The 19318-nt window shown below is 43.3% G+C and overlaps 2 protein-coding genes across 8 annotated transcripts in view; one reads left to right on the top strand and one right to left on the bottom strand.

Moving 5' to 3' along the window:
* EPN1 (epsin 1) overlaps positions 1 to 5099 on the top strand; it is a 35319-nt gene extending 30220 nt beyond the window's left edge. For all 7 annotated transcript variants that reach the window (XM_042473011.1, XM_042473008.1, XM_042473005.1 and 4 more), the window contains 2 exons: positions 508 to 750; positions 2306 to 5099. In XM_042473011.1, the coding sequence (XP_042328945.1) occupies positions 508 to 750; positions 2306 to 2655 (593 nt within the window). In that variant the 3' untranslated portion in view covers positions 2656 to 5099. The remainder of the gene's footprint in view (positions 1 to 507; positions 751 to 2305) is intronic.
* Positions 5100 to 6961: 1862 nt separating this feature from the next.
* Positions 6962 to 19149, bottom strand: TEX51 (testis expressed 51). Its single transcript, XM_042473791.1, has 7 exons — positions 18945 to 19149; positions 17577 to 17651; positions 16601 to 16690; positions 13145 to 13162; positions 9406 to 9495; positions 7518 to 7584; positions 6962 to 7322 (listed from the first exon to the last, which is right to left on the bottom strand). The coding sequence occupies exons 1-7, from the start codon at positions 19147 to 19149 to the stop codon at positions 6977 to 6979; spliced, it is 891 nt and encodes a 296-aa protein (XP_042329725.1). The 3' UTR covers positions 6962 to 6976.
* Positions 19150 to 19318: the final 169 nt, after the last annotated feature.

Genomic DNA, 19318 nt, shown 5'->3' with positions numbered 1-19318 from the left:
TGGTACCAGCCAATTCCTGTTAGGGTTTGTCAGGCTATGGGCAAATATAATTCCTGTTTAGATTTTGATGCAGATGTCTAATTGTTGTCATTTTTCTGGTTTTTTATTTTATTTTATTTTGAAATGTTGGGGTTTGCCCGAGGTTTTGCATGCTAGAGTGAAAACTTTTGGTGGTTTCTACGAGATTTGGGGTGTCTTTGGGAGATTTTTTGTGTTGGTGCATGCAGTTCTGTGTGGCCTGTATTGGGAGCAGAGAATAGGAAAGTTACTTTGGGAGATTACAGTTCCCAGAACCCCCTGGCAAGCTGGGTGAGGGAGTCTGGGCATTGTAATCCAAAAAAGTAACATTTTCAAATTCTGCTCGAGAATATGTGCAACAAAACTGCTCTGCTGGCCACTCATGTGTACACTGGTGCTTGTGGTCCCACTTCCTATTCTCTGCTCTCCTGGGTGTTTCTTCCCAGTTTTTACCACTCTTCCCTATCTCTCTCTCCTCTCCATTCCCAGGTGAGCTCTCACTCTTAGCCGGCGAGGTGCCTATTTGCCGGCCTGGGAGTGGCACTGACAGCCCCAATGCTTTTGACATGGCAGCTATGAGTGGATCACTCCAAGAGACCTCCAAGCCAACACGTAAGACTCCAGAGTCCTTCCTGGGTCCCAATGCTGCCCTTGTTGATCTGGACTCATTGGTCAGCAAACCCACTGCCCTTTCTAGCAGCACGAAAGCCTCCAATCCCTTCCTACCTGCCGGTAAGTGTCCAATGGCTACATTCCAATAAATTCATTCTGAAGTCATTATAATCTGTTATAAATGCACAGTGCACATAAATAATTCTGGGCAGATAAATGCATTCCAAAGGATGCATTCCTACATGGGTTAAGATCACCAAGTATCAGTCTCATGGCAATAATAGTCCACCGACAAGCACTGTAGATCAGACTAGCCTAATTTAAAAAGGTCAGATTCAGCCATTTTCCTCAGTGACATTGTTAGAGGAAGGTTTCTTAGTTTTGTGCAAGACCTTTCATTACACAAGATTTATTATTATTATTATTATTATTATTATTATTATCATCATCTTTTATTTATAAAGCGCTGTAAATTTACACAGAGCTGTACATACAATCTTTTAGTTAGACGGTTCCCTGCCCTCAGGCTTACAATCTAAGAAGACACGACACAAAAGGAGAGGGGAGTGGTGGTGGGGAATGGGATCAGGTCCAGCAGTTCTTCTCCACCTCCGAGGCCTGGACCAAGGCAGATCGACTGGAGGAAGGGCTTGGCTTCTTAATGGATGTTTAAAAGGAGGCTTCCTGGGTCAGAGAGGGGCTCACCTCTGGGAATGCTCTTGGAATATATAGTAGTTTAATTTGCCTATTCTTGACTTTGTCAGGTTTGTTGGTTATTAATGTTGAGTCAGGACTTGGAAATTTCTTCTTTTCTTGAACTGTAGACAGGGCAGAGCAGAAAACAACCTTCTTGGTTACCTGTCTAATAATTACAATACCTCACATCACCACCCAAAAAATTGATTACTGAAAAATGCTTGTGGGGAAAACTAGATTTTATTTTTATTTTTTAAATGTTGGATGGAATTAGAAGCTTGGTTCTGAGACGACTCACAAATTCCTGGACTGATTATGTGCTTAGAAGCACTTAGCACAGCATTGCCTGAGCTGTGTTTTTGCACCTGGTCTACATTAGTGGACCTCAGGCTGAATAAGAAATCAAACAAGACCAAGAGTATATCCCACCAGCCTGATGTCTCACCCTCACTGTACTGGAAATAATGCACCAGAGGTAGTCATTGGAAAGCCAAGTTCTGTGAGACCTATTCTGCCCTTAGCTCATGTTTCTAAAACACAAATGAAATCTTTGCTTCTAAAGTCTTCATCAAACTGAGCGTGACAAGTTAAAAAGCCACAGTTAGCTGCCTTGGGTCCCACTTTGGGGGAAAGGCGGGATGAAAAGAAAAGAAAAGAAACAATAACTTAATAGTAGGAGAAGAGGGTGGAATTCCCTGTTTGGTTTTGAACTAGAAGTATATAGAGCCAGTCTGTAGGAAGTAAAAAGGAAAGGGCAGACTTTGTAAGCATTACTTGTTAGAACTACAGCATCTTGAGTCCACAGATGTCCTGTGGCCGTGCTGTTTTCACATGCTAGGATTTGTAGTCTTCAATATCAGTGTTTCAAAACCCTGCAAAGGGATGTGTTTGATCCAGGTCTTTTGGGTTGATTATAACTCCCCCATTTCTTCTTCTTTCCACCCCTCCCCCTTTTTTTCCCTTTTGTCATTTGCTGCAGGTTCAGCCTCAGCCCCTGCTCCATCTGCCTCAGCTACAAACCCCTTTCAGGCAACAGCAGCTGCTCCGCTTTCGCTCAACCAACTCCGCGTCAGTCCAGTTCTCCCTTTATCCCAGCCAGCACCTCCTGCCTTTCCTGCCACTGCTCCTATGGTCTCAGTCTCCCCCATGGCCCCTGGGATGCCCTTAGCCACTGTTTCCCCAATAGTTGGGGTTCAGACCATGGGGGCTGTTCCATCTATGGGGCTCCCTGCCATGGGAATGGCCCCTCAGAGTGTGGCACCTTCAGGCGTGATCCCCAGCAGCACCTCTGCTTCCACCATGGGGAGCACCAACCCTTTCTTGCTATAATCAGTGGGAACCTTCTAGCCCTTGGGTCACTACCCCCACCCCTTCGCCCTGTTTTCCCAATTTGCAATGGGGGCCCCTCAAATTCCACCCACAAAAGTGGGGCAGCCAAACTTGGGCTATGTGGGGGATGGAAGGAAGGGGAGAGACTTGCGTCCTTTATCACAAGCTCCTCCACTCCCATGAGAGGGGCAGGAGGGACATTCCCCTTTTTAGTTATTTGGGGGGGGGGGTGAGGCATAAAACTGCTCCCTTGCTGCTTTTTGAAGCAGTTGGGTGAGTATGTTTTGGCTACTCTAGCGCAGTCGCCAGCAGTAGCAATCCCTACTAATTCTCATTGAGTTTGTTTGGGGGGGATGCCAGAAGGGAGACGCTAAGAAACAGCAGCCAAACTGGGGAATGGGAGAAGGGTGGGTAGGAAAAGCAGGGGAATCTTCTCCAAAATCTTGGGGGTTATTTTATGTCCTTTCCCATGCTTACCATAGTAAATACCCATCCCATTTTGGATGGAATGGCAAGTTTGGAATATTTTTAGCCTCACCCTCACTTTGGCTCATAAATCTCTTCCCTGCCCATGAAAAAGAGCTACAGGCCATTCTTTAAGCCCTTACAAATGAAGTTTTCTTGGGTGGGGGAGGGAGGGCACACTGCCCTTTAAATTAAAGGTATCTCTGTTTTTTAAGCCCTTCATCCCAACATCCAAATGTTGATTAAATCTTGGCGAATCGATTCAATCTTCCTCCCACCCCATTCCCACCTCTGGGACCAGCCTTTGTCTGCCTGAAGGGCAGAGGTGGGGGTGAAGTAGGTTATGGTTGAGATCGGTGCAGCCATTTGCTAAGCTGGAAATGGATCGAGACACCAGGAATATATTTGTCTCCTCCATTCCTGGGGGCCAAGAGGAATACCACTACTTTGAGGTCAGAGACCAAAGCTGGAGCTAAAAAGCAAACCTGGACCATGCTACTGGGGGGCCAGAAGGGAGTCAGGACTACACCTGGCCCCTTGCCCACTCCCAATGCTGAGAGAGAGAGAGAGTGACCACCATTTGTAAGCAGCATGGAGTCCCTTTGATGCAGCACACTTGGGAGAAGAGCCTTGGAACAGCCAACAGAGCCTACTGTGAAGGGGGAACCTGGAAACTGTTAAAGGATTCTGTGAGTCTCAAAACTTTGTCAAAAGGCACAACTTGACAAGGTGAAACTTGTGTCTTACTTGGAGATCCAGGGAGAGCAGAAGCCCTTGTGGATTTCAAGGGCTGTGGATTTAAAGGACCTCCTTTTCCTCATCTGTGAACAATGGCAAGTCCAAAGAAGGACTCAGAAGGAGGAGTGTAGAAAAAGTGATCAGTGCCCCTGCAAAGGACACAGTGTGTATATGCACTTTCTCTTTCTTTCTCCTTTGTCTTTCTCTCACCAACAATGCACATTGCTTGAAAAGTTTGGGATAGAGAAGACAGACACCCTCAAGCCATCAGACAGCACTCAACACACAGGGTGTGAACTAACACAACCTGTACCATCACAGCTTTCCACACATGACTTTCCTTTCCTCCCCACGCTGCAGCCTGCTCCCATGTGCCACGCGGGAGTGCTGTGCATGGCATCAAATGGAGCCCTGCTGCCTTGGTCTGACCAGCACAGAGCAGAGAAGCCTCAACTTTATTCTGTAGACTGGTTAAACAAAGGGAGGGTGTTTCCACCTCCTGCAGAAGCCACTTATGGAGAAGTGGGGATGGGTCAAAGGCTGTTTGTGTGTATGTGTGTATGAGCGTGTGTGTATGTGTTGCTGCTGTGATTGTCAGTTCCTGTTTAATGCTACAGGGGGCACTCATTAGTACCTGGGTCAGTCTGCTAAAACCTTTGTTCCCTTCCCCTCTATTCCTGGAAAAAAATGTTGCAGTTGTGTTTCCTACTTCTCCCTGCCCCTCTTCTCTTCTCCCCCCCCCAAAAAAAAACAATCATGCCAGGGGATAATTTGACTCCCCACACCACGTATATTTGAAGAATCATTGTGTTGTTGGCTGGGGCCAGGCAGAGTGATCTTGGCTGTGTGTGACACTCCTGTTGGCTCTGTCTCTCTCCCTCCCCTGCCATTCTGATCCTCAACCCACTCTGGTATGCATCAGGAAAACACTCTTAATGAATTGAAATAAATGGAAATTCTTCTATGGTACCCAAAGGCTTTGCCCCCTCTCCTGGGTTTGCTTTTGTGGGAGGTAGGCAGGGCTAGTCTCAGATGACAGTTGCTCCTTCGGTTAGACTAAGGCTGGGCAGTCTGGAGTCCTTTGGGTCTTAAACTGCAACCTTAACCAGTGGTGAGTGGTGATAGGAATGAATGTCAAATAACATCTGGAGGGCATTATTTTTCTACCCCGATCGAGACCATCATAGTGTGCAGTGTGCTTCTTTGAACTAAATGAGCCTCATCTGGGGTGATAAAGCCTTGTTTGGTCTTAGTTTTGTTTGTATAAGGCTATTGGGTGTGTGAGTAGTTTGGATTGAGGGAAAGGAACACACAGCACATGGTAGCAACAAGTTACTTGTAACCAGGACCAAGAAAGTTCCTTTTTTCTCCTTGGACTATTAATCCCCAGAATGCCGTCTGTATTATCTGGGGTATTCTGGGTGTTGTAGGTCTCCCAAAAAGGACATTGTCAAAGCGCTGCTTGTAGCTAAGCCGTAAGTGATTATTTTAACCTAACAAGGCATTCATTTCTTGTGCAGTGTAACTGTAAACTTTTTAGTTACTGTCATAATTAGAAGATAGTGGCTTTACTAAGCAGCAGAACAAAGTCACTGTGGCTCAAGAGAAAGGCAAAGACAAGCTCCTTTTGAACAAAACTTGCCAAGAAAACCCTGTGATAAGTTCATCTTACAGTCGCCATAAGTCAGAAATTGAAGGCACACGATGACAAGGCATGGATAGGGCTGAGCTGTTGGTGGTGTGTGCCTCTAAGCCATTTCTAAGCACCCTAAAAGGAACAATATTTATTTGTTGACAGTATTTGTTCAGAGGAAGTTTGCCATTACCTTAATCTAAGGCTGAGAAAGTGTGACTTGCCCAAGGTCACCCAGTGGGTTTTCTAGGCTGAGCAGCCAGGATTCAAACACTGGTCTGAAACCACAATACTGCTGGTTGTCCACCATGGACCTAGTAGTCTGAATATGAGCAGAATCATCTTAGTAGATCTGAGGGGCTGAAGTTTAAAGCTGTTGTAGCCAAACAATTCAAGTTGTTTTTACTTCATAACGAAGTCTCCCTGGGCTGTAGTTCTGTGCAAACTTGGAAGTAAGACCCACTTATCTTTCTTGGAGCTACTTCACTGGAAACACAACGTTTTCAGGTGGAGCAGTATGCATCTTTGTGCTGTTTTGAGTTGCTGTTCCATCACCCTTATACTGCCCTCCACATACTCATATATACCTACTAATTTATGCCAATACAGCCACATGTGATGTCACATCCAAGACCGCTTCTCTGATCTCCCCACATCTTTACTCACAGTGCTACTCCCCACAAGCCTCTTTTTACTCCCCCTATTATTCTCCGACCCTCAGGACACTATCCTGCATCCCAAGGTTTGCTGTCTATCCTCTCTCTCCTCCGGCAGGTGTCTTTCCATGGCAGTAGGCAACAAGGATGGCTAGTAGGCCTGAATTATCAGTAGGAAGTAGGCTCAAGTCTACAAAAGCTCATGCTACCAGCTTCTTTCTTTCAATTAGTCACCAAAGTGCTACAAGATCCCTTTGCATGCTGATTTGCCAGACTAACATCGCTATGTCTTTGAATTCTACCAGCATGGAAATAGCAACGTGAGAGCTGTCTCTATTAGAAATTTGGTTTAGGGTTGACATTAGAATGATGTGGAAGTTTGTGAAGGGTGATTACTCTGTTTATCTCATGTGCACAATGCATCAGATATGCCAGATTATGACAAAGGAATGGGTGCAGGGGCTGGAACTGCTCTTGGTATCACAGAAATGCAGCCCAGGAAAAGTACAACCAAAGCTTTCTTCTCCTCTATGCTCTGAGGAGCAAATGGTCTCAAGTTCAAGTCTGTCAGGACAAAAGATGGAAATCGCTCCCTTCGCCCCACTTTGTGACCTAACAGCTCATTGTGTTCCCAGAGGTGTTGAGGCATAAAGAAAAAAAATGTCCAGATTTGTTAATCTGTTTGAGATACACTTGTGTTGGTACAATATGAGATGGCTTTAGCTTAGTACACCAGAATAGTTCAGGCTACACACTTACACGAAAGAGCAAAAAAGACAACATATTATAGAGACAAAACTGGTGCAAAGAAATCATTGTGGTAAACAGTTTAATATCTAGCATTAAATGGTGGGGGACTTGGGATGTCAAATGGTGGAGGACTTGGGATGTCAAAAGGTGGAGGACTTGGGATGTCAAAAGGTGGAGGGTTCTCATAATGCGGAGTGTTTACGTTCTCATAATGTGGATGGCTTCGGATTTTCCCCGCTCTGGAGCCTGATGCTAGGAGGTTTGAGACATTTCGTGATTTGGAATCTCGGACTGCTTCTTCTGACTCCTCAGAGCTCTCCCATTCATCTGAGCTCTCAGCGCTTTTTGAACTCCCTGAACTCTCTTTGTCGTCCTCATCTTGGTCCTTTCCTTCTCCTGCTGCCTTTTTCTTACGACGGTAATACCTGTGGTCAAAGTGACAGGAACTGTAAATACAGCTTGTCTTTAGAGAGGCAACAAGAAGGTTATACTTTAGCTGCACCACCCAGGTAGTGAGCAAAATTTGATGGAGAAAATCATGACAAGTGCCTTCTATTTTCAAAATGTTTCAAATATATTATCCACTTTGCAACAGCCTCTTAAAGTGCCTAAGAACTCACCAAACTCCACCTCCTATACCCAGTAAGAATAGAAATGTCAGCAGCACTGCTATCAGAACTTTAGGTCCTGTAAAAAAAGAAGAAGAGGCAAGACAGGAAAATAATGGTGATAGAGGCCTGGTAACAATTTAAATAGACACTATAAAATACAGTAAGTACAGTCAGCCCTCATCCACCGATTTTTTTACCCACAGTTTCAAGAATTCATAACTTGAAAATACTTTAAAAATATACCAATTACCATAGGTAAACTTTGATTCTGCCATTTTATATAAGGGACACCATTTTATTATGCCATTATATTTAATGGGTGTTCAGCATGCACAGATTTTGGTATCCACGGTGCTTCCTGGAACCAAACCCCAGCGGATACCAAGGGCCCATTGTATCTATCTGTAGCATACTCTCCAACTGTCTCAAGATGGCAGGGGCAGTCCCTATTAATCCACTGTCATTCCACTTTTTCAGCTACTTTTTAAATATTCCTGTTTCTGTCTCCTCTTTCCCCTTTTCTCCTCAGCTTGCATCAGTTACTTGAAATTGAGTTCAAAGTGCCAATGCAGTTTTCACTCAATTAACTCAGTGAGGGAAGAGGAAAGGGCACAATTGTGCTCTTCCCTGCCAGTTCAGGCAAAAGCAAACTGCTTGCACCTCTCCTAACTTGTCTGTGCTTTCACAATAGCTTTTGCCATGCTGGCCATAGTCTAATGTTGCTTGGCCACATGTGTCCTGTTTTCCATCTGTGAAATGTCAGAGAGTATAGTGTTTTATTTCTAATAAGGGTTGGTGGAAACACTCCTTTTAATTTCAACAGTATTCACATTTTAAAGTGATAGATAGGATACACTGTGTACAGTGGTACAGGATACTTTGCAGGAATCAGGTCCTCCTCTTCTGAGTGAGATGTGACTACATTTATTTATTTTATTATTTAAGTACTTATATCCCTCCCTTCAGCCCTAAAGGCTATCAGAGCGGCTTACAATTATTATTTTTAATTAGACAGTTCCCTGCCCTCAGGCTTATGTTAGCAAGGGCTTCTTGAATGCAGTGCCATGGAAGATGTGAGTTTCTGCCCCTGCCCCTTTGGTTCACTTGACGCAGACATACTTAAGGCAATAGAGAAGATTAGCAGGCCTCATCCAAAGGAAGAAATGTATGTTTCTGGGGTTACAGTTTTAGGTACAATGATCACTGTCATGGCAGCTGGTGGCTGTGATATCAATGGGGAGATGAATCTGGAGGCCAAAATACCACCAGTATAGAGCATGAGTGAAGACCTTTCTTTCTTTGAATTTTCATACTATCCTTCCTCTAATAGTACATACATAATGCTTTCCCCCCTCAGCTCCCATTTTTATCCTCCCAGCCACCATGTAAATTAGATTAGTCTGAAAGAGAGAAAATCTCAAGGGTAACTCAGCTAGCATTGCTGCATCATTTGAACCCAGACCTAATGCCACTGCTCTATGCCCCACCAGCCTTGGTTTAACTCAGTTAATTACAGATGTGAAAAATGTGCTCATTTTAATGCAGTCATAGGAGAGGTCATAGATGAGGGCAGCTGAAGTCAAGGGCCTGTGGTTTATATTAGTCTGCAGAATTATGTTAAGATTTGTTGTTTACAGTTATTTCCCACCAGACCCATAAGGATTGCAGGACAGCGTAGATATATGTTTTATTTGTGCACAACAGCCTTGCAGAGCAAAAAGAGAAAAAGAGTTTGGAGGCATCCAAGGCAATCTCTAGTTCAAGAAAGTTCAAGCCCCTTGTGGTAGCTATTGCCTCATTTTCATTTTCGGTTTGTACTAGCTGGTGCACAGAAATGAGAGTACATGCTGTTTAGAGAAGGGGTGGATAGCGGAGAAAGTTGGAGAGAGATGCTTACCTGCACATACCATGGGGTCATTGCAGGGAGCTCTGAGAAGCTGACAGCTTTTGCAATGTGCTACTTCATAGGGACGATACCGGGACTGGCCTATGGAAATGCCAAGGGGTAGTTAGATTCAATCATGCAATGATTCAGACATTAAGTAAAATTATGGTTGGTTCAAATGGAATGACAAATCATGGCTTGTGACATCTGAACCAAAACTGATCAGTGGGTCTCCATCAAGCTAGGATCTGAAGACAGTCTGAAATAGGTTTGTAAACCATGATTTGGACAGTCTGTGGTTTGGCATCCCACATGAACCAAAAATACATAGTTTGGAGTATTTATCTCAGAGGCCATGTCTTGGGATAGGATCTGGGGATTCTCAGGAAAGGTGAGTAAAGGGAGCAACCACACAAATCATGGTTTGCTAGCATATCTGATAACACAAATTATGATTCAGTCTCAAGTATGGTTCGTTAGTGCAAACCATGGTTTGGTATTCCAAACCAACTCAAACCACTGACACAAAGTTGTTAATGAGTGGGATCCAGACTTTGTTAAACACTTTGCGTTAACAAAGCAGAGGGAGGCACTAGAATTGAAAGGTATTGTAAAATATAGATACTCAGACTAATTGACCAGGAGGTAGAACAACCTTGGACTGAAGCCAGGGACATTGTCAGGGTGGGATGCAAAAAGACACTAAATATCCAAAGGTAAAGAGAAACCTCAATAGATTACAGTTAAAGGAAGTTAAGAAGCAAAAGTAAAAGGTGACAAAAACAGACCCAGAAACTAGAATGCAACTGTTCAATGAGCTGGGTGCAGAGACAAGGAGAACTATAATAATCAGTGTAGAGAAACACAGGATAACAAAAATGGAAGAGCAAAAGACCTCTTCCACGAGATCCAGGAAATCAAAGGGAAATTTAAACCAAGAGTGGAGATACTATACACCATGCAGGGGGATATTTTACATTATGGAAACAATGCACTATAGAATGATATAAAAGGGATGAAAGGATGGCAGGTTCATTCAAGGAAGAATCGTTTGAAGATGAACCTACAATTTTTGAAAGTAAAATAAAAGCTACACTCAGAGCATTTGGCAGAAATGTATCACTAGGAACAGATGGCATACCAATAGAGCTGCTTCAATTTTCAGAGACAGAATCTACTCCAAGTCTAACTAAAATCTGTCAACAAATCTGGAAAGCAACTGGTCCACAAATGGGAAATGTTTATATTCCAATCCCCAAGAAAGGGAACACCAGGGATTGTTGTAATCACAGGATCGTTGCATTAATCTCTCATGCCAGCAAACTGGTGTTCAAAATTGTACAACAAAAACTCACTATATATGGAGCAAGAAATGCCAGCTATCCAAGGTGAGGAATGGAAGAGCACTAGTGATCATATTGCAGACATAAACCTTGGATAATGGAACACACCAAAGACTTGCAGAAGAAAATCAACCTGTGCTTTATAGATTATAGCAAACCTGTTGACTGTAGATCATTTTAAAAAATGGATCTTGCTTAAAGAAATGGGCATGCCACAACATTTAGTTTCCCTAATGTGTAATGTGGCTGTCATCAGGACAGAAAACGAAGAAATGGAATGGTTTCCAATTGGTATGGAGATCATGAAAGACAGCATTTTATCACCCTATCTGTTTAATTTATACACTGAACATATATGTAAAGTAAGATTAGACTCGGAGGAAGGAAGCATGCAAATTGGAGAAGGGAACATCAACAATTTAAGATATGCAGATGACACTATACTAATAGCAGCCAATAGCAAAGCGTTGGAACAATTACTGAAGAAAGTCAAGGATGAAAGTTCAAAGACAGATTTACACAGATTATTTATACAACTTTAAAGGAGACGATGAAGACATTGATATACAGTGGTACCTCGGGATACGAAATACCCAGGTTACGAAATTTTCGGGATACGAAAAAATCCCATAGGAAATCATTGTTCCGGGTTACGAATGTTTTTTCGGGATACGAAGAAAATTTTTGGTGCTTTTTTCGGCTTTTTCGCACGAAACGCGGCTTTTCCCCATTAGCGCCTATGGCAATTCGGCTTACGAAGGCTTTTCGGGTTACGAAAGCGGCCGCGGAACGAATTAATTTCGTAACCCGAGGCACCACTGTAGTTCAAGTTTTTCCATACCTTGGCTCAAGCATTAATCAGAATGGAGACTGTAACCAAGAAATCAGAAAACAAGGCCTTGGAAGGCCAACTATGAAGGAAATAGACAAGATCCTGATGCGTTAAGATACATAATTGAATATTAAAGTTTGGGTTGCCTATGCCATGGTATTTCCAATTTTTATGTGTGGTTGTGAAAGCTGGACAGGGAAGAAAGCTGACAGAAATAAAATTAACTAATTTTAAATGTAGTGCAGGAGAAGAGTTCTACAGATACAGTGGGCTGCTAAAAAGACAAATAAAGTGGATTCTAGTGCAAATCAAGCCTGAACTCTCCCTAGAAGCCAAGATGACTAAACCAATACTGATGTACTTTAGCTATTTCATGAACAAATGGAGGTTGTTGATGATAGGGTGATTTGGAAGTCTCTCATTCATAGGTGTCACCATAAATTGAAGTCAACTTGATGGCAGTTAACAACACATTCTAAGTATGATTATGTCTGGATCTGACCCTTTAAATTTAAGTGAAATAATCACTAGCTTCCTTGCTTTGGCTTCATGGACGCTTACATGGAACTGTCAATGCATATACCCCACAAAATGTATAGACAAGATTATCATCATTTCTAGTATTTCTAGAATTACTTCCCCAAGTGCAGTCCTGTATCCACAAGCACATTAAGAGCTTAACTTCCTGAACTCTTCACACTGATGTCAAAGGAGCCAATATAAAGAAGAAAAGGGTAGAGATGCCATTTTGACAACTACAAATGCACATTAATTTCTGGATTGTTTGCCTTAATGCTACAACAGCATAGGCTGCTCTCTTTCCAGGATGAAATGGAGGATAGTTTTATCAGATCCTGCTCGTAACTAACCAGAACATAGAAAACTACATTCAATTTTGCCTGGCAGTCCTAAAAGTAACTGAAAAACACAATTGCTTCCCAGCAACCTCATTTTCTCCTGAAAAGGTGAAACAGGACTCCATCATCACCACTGTTTAATGGAATCAAACACCCAAAACTATACAAGTATGTTAAATATTATAATGCATAAGGAGTAACATTATCCTTTGTTTTGTTACAATTGTAGTATTTGCTACTGACAAAAGGAGTTACTTCCAAGTATCTTCCAGCTAGTTACTTCCACTCTTTCACCAACATTGGGTATCAATTCCATCCTCTGCTTGTCCATCTCAGTTTCAGTTGTAATGTTGTACTTGGAACATTCCTTTATCCAGACCATGACTGGAACATTCAAGGAAGAGTAGTCCCCCAAAAAGTCATATTTACAAGTAGCGCCTATATCTTTTCAAATGTCTGTGCTGTCTGAACTCTGCTTTTTGAACCCAGAACACAAAGAGGGAAGGAAAGGAGTCCAGTTTGGAGGAAGGCAGAATGGATGGGTGCCTCCGTCCTACCCAACTTCTACATTTCACAATTCTCTTGACACACATAGATATGGACCTAAGCAAGCAAACTGAAAATGTACACATACATGCACACACACACACACACACACACACACACCAAGCAGCAGATGGCCAGACAGAGGCACATCGGGTTTAGACAGACGGACTCACCGCAGGAGAAACTGCATACTGTGAGGGTGGAAAACGGAGAGGAGACAAAAACAACAACAAAGGAATTAGTATGCAAGGGTGAGAATCATCTGTTTAAATTTTCCCCAACCCAATAGCTGCAGGTGAACCAACCCAGGCCTCTGTTACCCAATCATAACCCCTACAACAAATTATTCTGTAATTTTGAAGGTTTCCAAAACGCAAACCTTCACTTTGCCATTTTATATAAAGGACACCATTTTGCTATGCCCTTGGATTTAATGGAACTTGAGCATCAACAGATTTTGGTATCCTGGGGAGGGGGGGGGGGCTGGAACTAAACCTCAGCAGATACCAAGAGCCCACTGTATTTTTAGATTTTAGGCTTCCACTACATTCTCATGGCTGGTCTCTACACAGTGCACAGCGCCCAAGAACCCTGAAGCCACCTCTTCTTATGCAAGATCCATGTGAGAAAGAAAGATGAGGTGCGACTTGGGATACCAAGATCTTGTCCCCAATGCACATAAAACCCACCATGTGATATTGGGCCACTCATTCTCTCTCATCCCAGCCAACCTCACAGGGTTGTTGTGAAGATGAAGAGAGCAGAGTAGAGAGCCATGTCTTCATTGGAAGAAAGGTGGAATGTAGACAGAACACCAAACCCTCTCCATCCCTACAAACACACCTTTATTCTTTAATATGATTCCATTTTCACAGTCACCCAAAGTGGGTTAAAATCCATAAACAGGCCTTGAAAGGGCAACAGTGAAAGGGTTAAACATTCTGCCCACAGAACAGGTGTTGCTTCTTAGATCCACTTCAAAAGCAGCTTTTCCTGGTTAAAAAGGATTTCTGAGGTAACACTGCACTTGTCTGCTGGTAAGATCTAGCTTAGTCTTTACACAATAACATAAACCTAATTAAAAATAATAGCACAGTATCAATATCTGTTACTGTCTATATGTCTGAATTAAGATGTCATTGACCATTGTTGTTTTTGTTGTGTGCCTTCAAGTCATTTCTGACTTCTGGTGATCCTAAGGCAACCCTATCACAGGGTTTTCTTGGCAGGTTTTTCAGAGAGGGGTTGCTCTTGCCATTCTCTAAAAGAGTGTGACATGCCCAAGGTCACCCAGCTGAGGCGGCATTTGAACCCTGGTCTCCAGAGTCACAGTCCAATGCTCAACCACTGCACCCCAGTGGCTCTCCATTTTTAGATGGGATTCTAATTCATGGCAGCGCATTTGTCAATTGGGTTGTGAATCTACACCAGGTTTTAGACCAAACTTCAAAAGAATCACCAAAAGTAGTGAGCCTTCTTCAAAAAAATTAATTCAGCACTTTCAGTAGTTCCTTTAAAGTTCAGATGGAAATCCAGAATGGCTTCACCACAGCACAGATATTGGAGCTACCAGACATTATTGATTCTAACAGTATTGTGGCCACAACTGAGAAGGCTCTGCATCGTTCCATTCTAGGAATCTTTGCCTGGAGCACCTTTATCTCCTGGTCCATCCTTCCTCAAGCCAGTAGTACACAGATGGTTTCAGATAGACCAGATGTCCCATCCTTGCTTTCAAAGGATATGTGGCAAGAACTGAAGGAACCAGCTGTAACAGAGAACAGAGTTTGTATGCCTACATGACTGGCACAGAAGACAGAATTTCAACATGTCCAGTTTTTTTCCTTTCCAGAAAAGGAGCAGCTACTAAAATTATTGAAAATGGAGCGTATGTCACGATTTCTGAATTTAGCATCAGCATGGCTGCGGAATATAGTTCAGCAGCATGGGATCCAAAAATAGATGGCTCCAAATTCACTTGCTGTCATTTTTAAGTAGGATGAAGAAAGACTCTTGTTAGAAATCTTGAGAAATCTCAAGGCATTTTGGCATCTGAGATAAAACAGAAATTTCAAGGTGCACAATACTAAATACCAGTCAGATTCTTTAGGTACTTGAAGCAGAAACTTCCACAAGCCTCTTTCCCCATTTCTGGCAATAAAAATTCAATCAGTTACTAACATCTAGCTGTCCATAAAAATATAAAAGACAACTAAAATATACTAGCTAAATACAATATAAAATTACATAAACAAAAATTAAAAACATAACTAAAACACACCCCATATAAAGGCCTCTGTGACCCAATTATACAGTGGGCCCTTCTGATCTGCTGTGGTTCCATTCTGGACCCCCACCTGGGTGTCAAAAACCACAAGACATCAAGTCCCATAGTTTCCAATGGCTGTGTGCATGGACGCTCTCCTGTGACGTGCACACACAGGGCCATTAAAGTCAATGGGGCTTGCTGTCCGTGGATGCTCAATTCTGTTGGGACAGACACACTGTACTTTGAAAGCCTGGTTGAATAAAAACATCTTTGCCTGCCAGCAAAAGGAAAACAGGCAGGGAGCAGCCTAGCCCCCCAGGGAAGCGCAGTCCAGAAGGTAGGAGCAACCACCAAGAAGGCTCTCACTTGTCTCCTCACCCAACAAGACTGTAATGGTGGTGAGACAGAGATAAAGCCTTCCTAACTAGATTTTAGGACTGTTGCAGGCTGGTAAGGGGAGATACAGTCTTTCAGATAGTGGACCTAAGCCATGTAGGGTTCATAGCAATGGTCTCTGTAGTATGCATAGTATATTTGACATCAAGTGCAGACAGTAGTGTCACTAGGAGGTGTGGTGGTGCAGCCCACACCAAGTGACACCCCAGAAGAGGGGGAGAGTGAGACCCAGTCGGGCCCTTCCCCCATGCTCCCCTTGTTCTGTCCCCACGAGCGCTTTTCCTCCCCTCGTTCTTTCCCCATACTCCCTCACAATGCTCCCACTCCCCCTATGCCATCCCGTCATTTTCCTCATTGAGAAAAGGATGTGGTGGCACAGGGGGAGGGAGTGCCCACTGACCCCTCAAGCCCTCCCCTCGCACCAGGTGACATCCAATGCAGGGATGCCACTGAGTGAGGATCCTTTTTAATACCAGCCCATTACTCTTCAACAGCCTTTTCCAAGTCTGGCAGAGCTGCTGGGTGGGTGGGTGAAGGAAGGGGTTCTCTTTGCCACTTAGCTAGCAGACCCACCAAGCCCAGAAAGCAGCCCAATCCCAGCAGTGGTTGCTGGTGGGGGTGGGTTGCTCTTGCCACCCTGCAGCCTTTTCCAGGTCTGGCAGAGCTGCTGCCCAGGAGGGAGAAAGAGGAGACGGTTTTCCCATCTGGCCAGCAGTTGCCAGATATGGAAGGGAGCCCCTTTCCACCAGTGTATCACTGCACCACCATAATGATGCCCATATTTACATGGCATCCAATGTCTGGTTGAGTTTGCTTAATGGTAGGCCTGGTCCTGGCCAAAAGATCTGCCGCTACTCAGTGTAGACAATATTGAGCTAGATGACCAACAAGCTTGCTCAGCATAAAAGAGCTTCCTGTGTATCTGGATCTTTTATCAACACAAACTGAATGGAATGCCACTTACTTTCTTTCATAAAGGACTGAGATGCCTCATCTAATTTCTTGACAAAATTCTCTTTTTCCTGCTCTGCCTCCCTCAAAAGGCGTTCGTGATCTGTGGATTATATTTTTAAAAAGGTGTGTGGAACAACTGCAAATCTGAACAATGCTTCCCAGATCCCTCAGCTAATGGGATTGTGGGTGTACTGGTCCCCAAAAGTAATTTCCAATTGCTGAGTGTAAATTATAAAGAAAGGATAAAGTCAGATGGACATTTAGTAGCCAGTGATCACCTGAAGTGTTGGGTTTGAGAAGCACCCCCCCCCCAAAAAAAAACCTCCCAAATGTTCCAAGCTATAGTGTTCACAGTCATGTTTTCTGTTTAATTTCATAAAAGTGAATCTGAGTTTGTATTGTTCTTAACAAATGGAGAAGGACACCAAGTATGTTCCTTTCCTGAGATGTCACTTTTCCAGGCCATTGTGAGATTCAAAAATGCAAAAAAGAACAGCCCTAAAACAATTAGGGGGCTGTGGCAGCTCCTACATGAAGAAACATTACATTTCCCAGAACGTAAATATCTCAGCACACTATAAATCTCAGATTTTGTAGGATTCAGCATGGCAGTTAAGTAGTATCAAACTGCTAAAACTGTATACAGTAATATGGATACACCCTGGATATCATGCTGATCTGGAACTCCTGTAATGCTGTTCTGGAAGCCTGAATAGCATTGCTTAATGTGGGTGAAATCTTTCCTCCATCCCCAAGAAAGCCATAACAGTTTGCAGGGATTTTATACTTCTCCTTTTTTGTACAATTTGAACAAGGCAGTTACAAAATTGTAAACAGGTATTTCCTGGAAAAGATACACTTATTTGAGAACTATATCAGAAATAATATTGGGGCTAGGATGCGCTTTGACAGTAAGCTCAGCTCCCACCTAATAATATTTTCACTGCAAGAAAGTCCAGAAGGAAAGGCACAGAATCAGCTCCTACCTTTCCCACTTCTCTGAATAAAATTTTCAAGGTGGAGAAAAAGATTCCCAGCTTCACGCTCCATATGGTCTCGTTCTGCAGAAATAAAGGCAGATGACAAAAAATAAATGAAGCTTGGCATTCCTGGCCTAATCCTCTCTTCTGAACATAGCCTCCCACACGGCAGAAAACACTAGGAATAATATGACAGTTCATTTGTCTATTTCAAACTTCTGTGGTAGCTGTATCTAGATTAAAATTGTAGTCCAATCCAACCAGCAGATGCCAGATAGGGAAGGATGGTCTGTTTCAGAATTTGGAAAGTTACTGCTGAAGATAGTTATAGTAGTTATCGTTATAGATGCATTTTAAAGGTAACACAAATTTCCAGTGTTAACAAATTTCCTGTGATTTGCCAATTATGTCAGATTTCACAGTTTCCCCCCTTCTTTTCTGCACTATTCCTAATAAATGAAGCTGCTATTGCTATTTCAAAGTTTTTGTTCCTAACCAGAAGGCAACATTGTGGTTGTGATGTGATTTGTGACAATCAAAGTAGGAGTGTTGGAAACGACTTGAAGGCAAAAAACAACAATTTCAGAAAAGGATTGTAGGAAATGGAGAGGGTAGGTTTGTGGTTATATGTACTTTAGGGCTTTGAAACAGAGGCAGTCATAAAAACTTCCTAACATCTCGTGGAAAGTTGCTTGACCCTTATCTTCCTTTACTTCTGCCATTGTGGGCAAGGTCACCAGGACTGCCCTTCCTATTGTCTGAAGAGAGGTTGTTAGGCCTTTACCTTCCTTTATATCTCTCCTGGGGGAGACAAAGTGCAAGGCTGTGAACTGCGTGCCACTCCAGCCCCCAGGTCTTTTTTTTTTTTGCCCCAAAATGACCCCAAGGGGGGCATTTTCATCACATTTCTGGAGCCTCTTGGGTGACAAAGATGGGCAAAAATGCCACAGAAGACATTTGTGGGCCAAAGAATTGAAGGGGGAAATGAAAAATATGGAAGAAATGGCACTGGGGATTGGAAACTGTGGTGTTTTGTGCTGGGCCCTGGCAGGATGTGTGTCCAGTATTCTTAAGGTCTCATGAGGGACCAGTGTAGCCCCATATAGGCTTAGATTCCTGTCTATTTATATGTCTTGTATGCCTTGTCGTTTCTAACGTATGGTGACCCAAAGATGACCCTATAATGAGGTTTTCTTGGCAAGATTTGTTCAGAGAAGGTTTGCCATTGCCTCCCCTTGAGGCTGAAAGCATGTGACTCGCCCAAGATCACCCAGTGGGTTCCATGGCCAAGCTGGGAATCGAACTCTGGTCTCCAGAGTCGTATCCAACACAAACCACTACGCCACCCCAACTTGGTCTATCCCTATTTTATACCCAAATACATTCTGCCGCTGGAGCCACTAGGACTTTCCAGGAAAATTTTCACCAGTCTTCGAGTGGCTTCTGAATCCCGATCAAGCAGCAGATATGCATCGTAGCCAAAGTGTGCAACAGCATCTGGCCAGCAGCGGAGGCATGTGCCAGCCACCTGCATAGGCAGAGCCCAGGCCAGGAATCCTAGCAGAGATGCTTTAGCCATGGAAACCTGAACAAAATCAGATGTCAGTTCAACATTCTTCTCAACTGGGCTACTGACATCACTTCCTGTTCTATAGCTAGCATCACAGAGACTGACGCCAACAACATTTGCCTATATGCTGTCTCTCCTTGGTAACATTTCCCTGTGCGATGGAACTAGTTGTCTTTCA

Source organism: Sceloporus undulatus, chromosome 6, assembly GCF_019175285.1.
Source record: "Sceloporus undulatus isolate JIND9_A2432 ecotype Alabama chromosome 6, SceUnd_v1.1, whole genome shotgun sequence".
NCBI classification, from domain to species: Eukaryota; Metazoa; Chordata; class Lepidosauria; order Squamata; family Phrynosomatidae; genus Sceloporus; species Sceloporus undulatus.
This window is presented reverse-complemented; position numbering and strand designations above follow the sequence as displayed.

Coding starts and splice junctions, on each gene's coding strand:
- TEX51 (XM_042473791.1), bottom strand. CDS start 19,149: ATGGCTAAAGCATCTCTGCTAGGATTCCTGGCCTGGGCTCTGCCTATG. Junction 17,652..18,944: donor CAGCGGCAGAATGTATTTGG/GTATAAAATAGG, acceptor TTATTTCTGCAG/AACGAGACCATATGGAGCGT. Junction 16,691..17,576: donor TATTCAGAGAAGTGGGAAAG/GTAGGAGCTGAT, acceptor TATAATCCACAG/ATCACGAACGCCTTTTGAGG.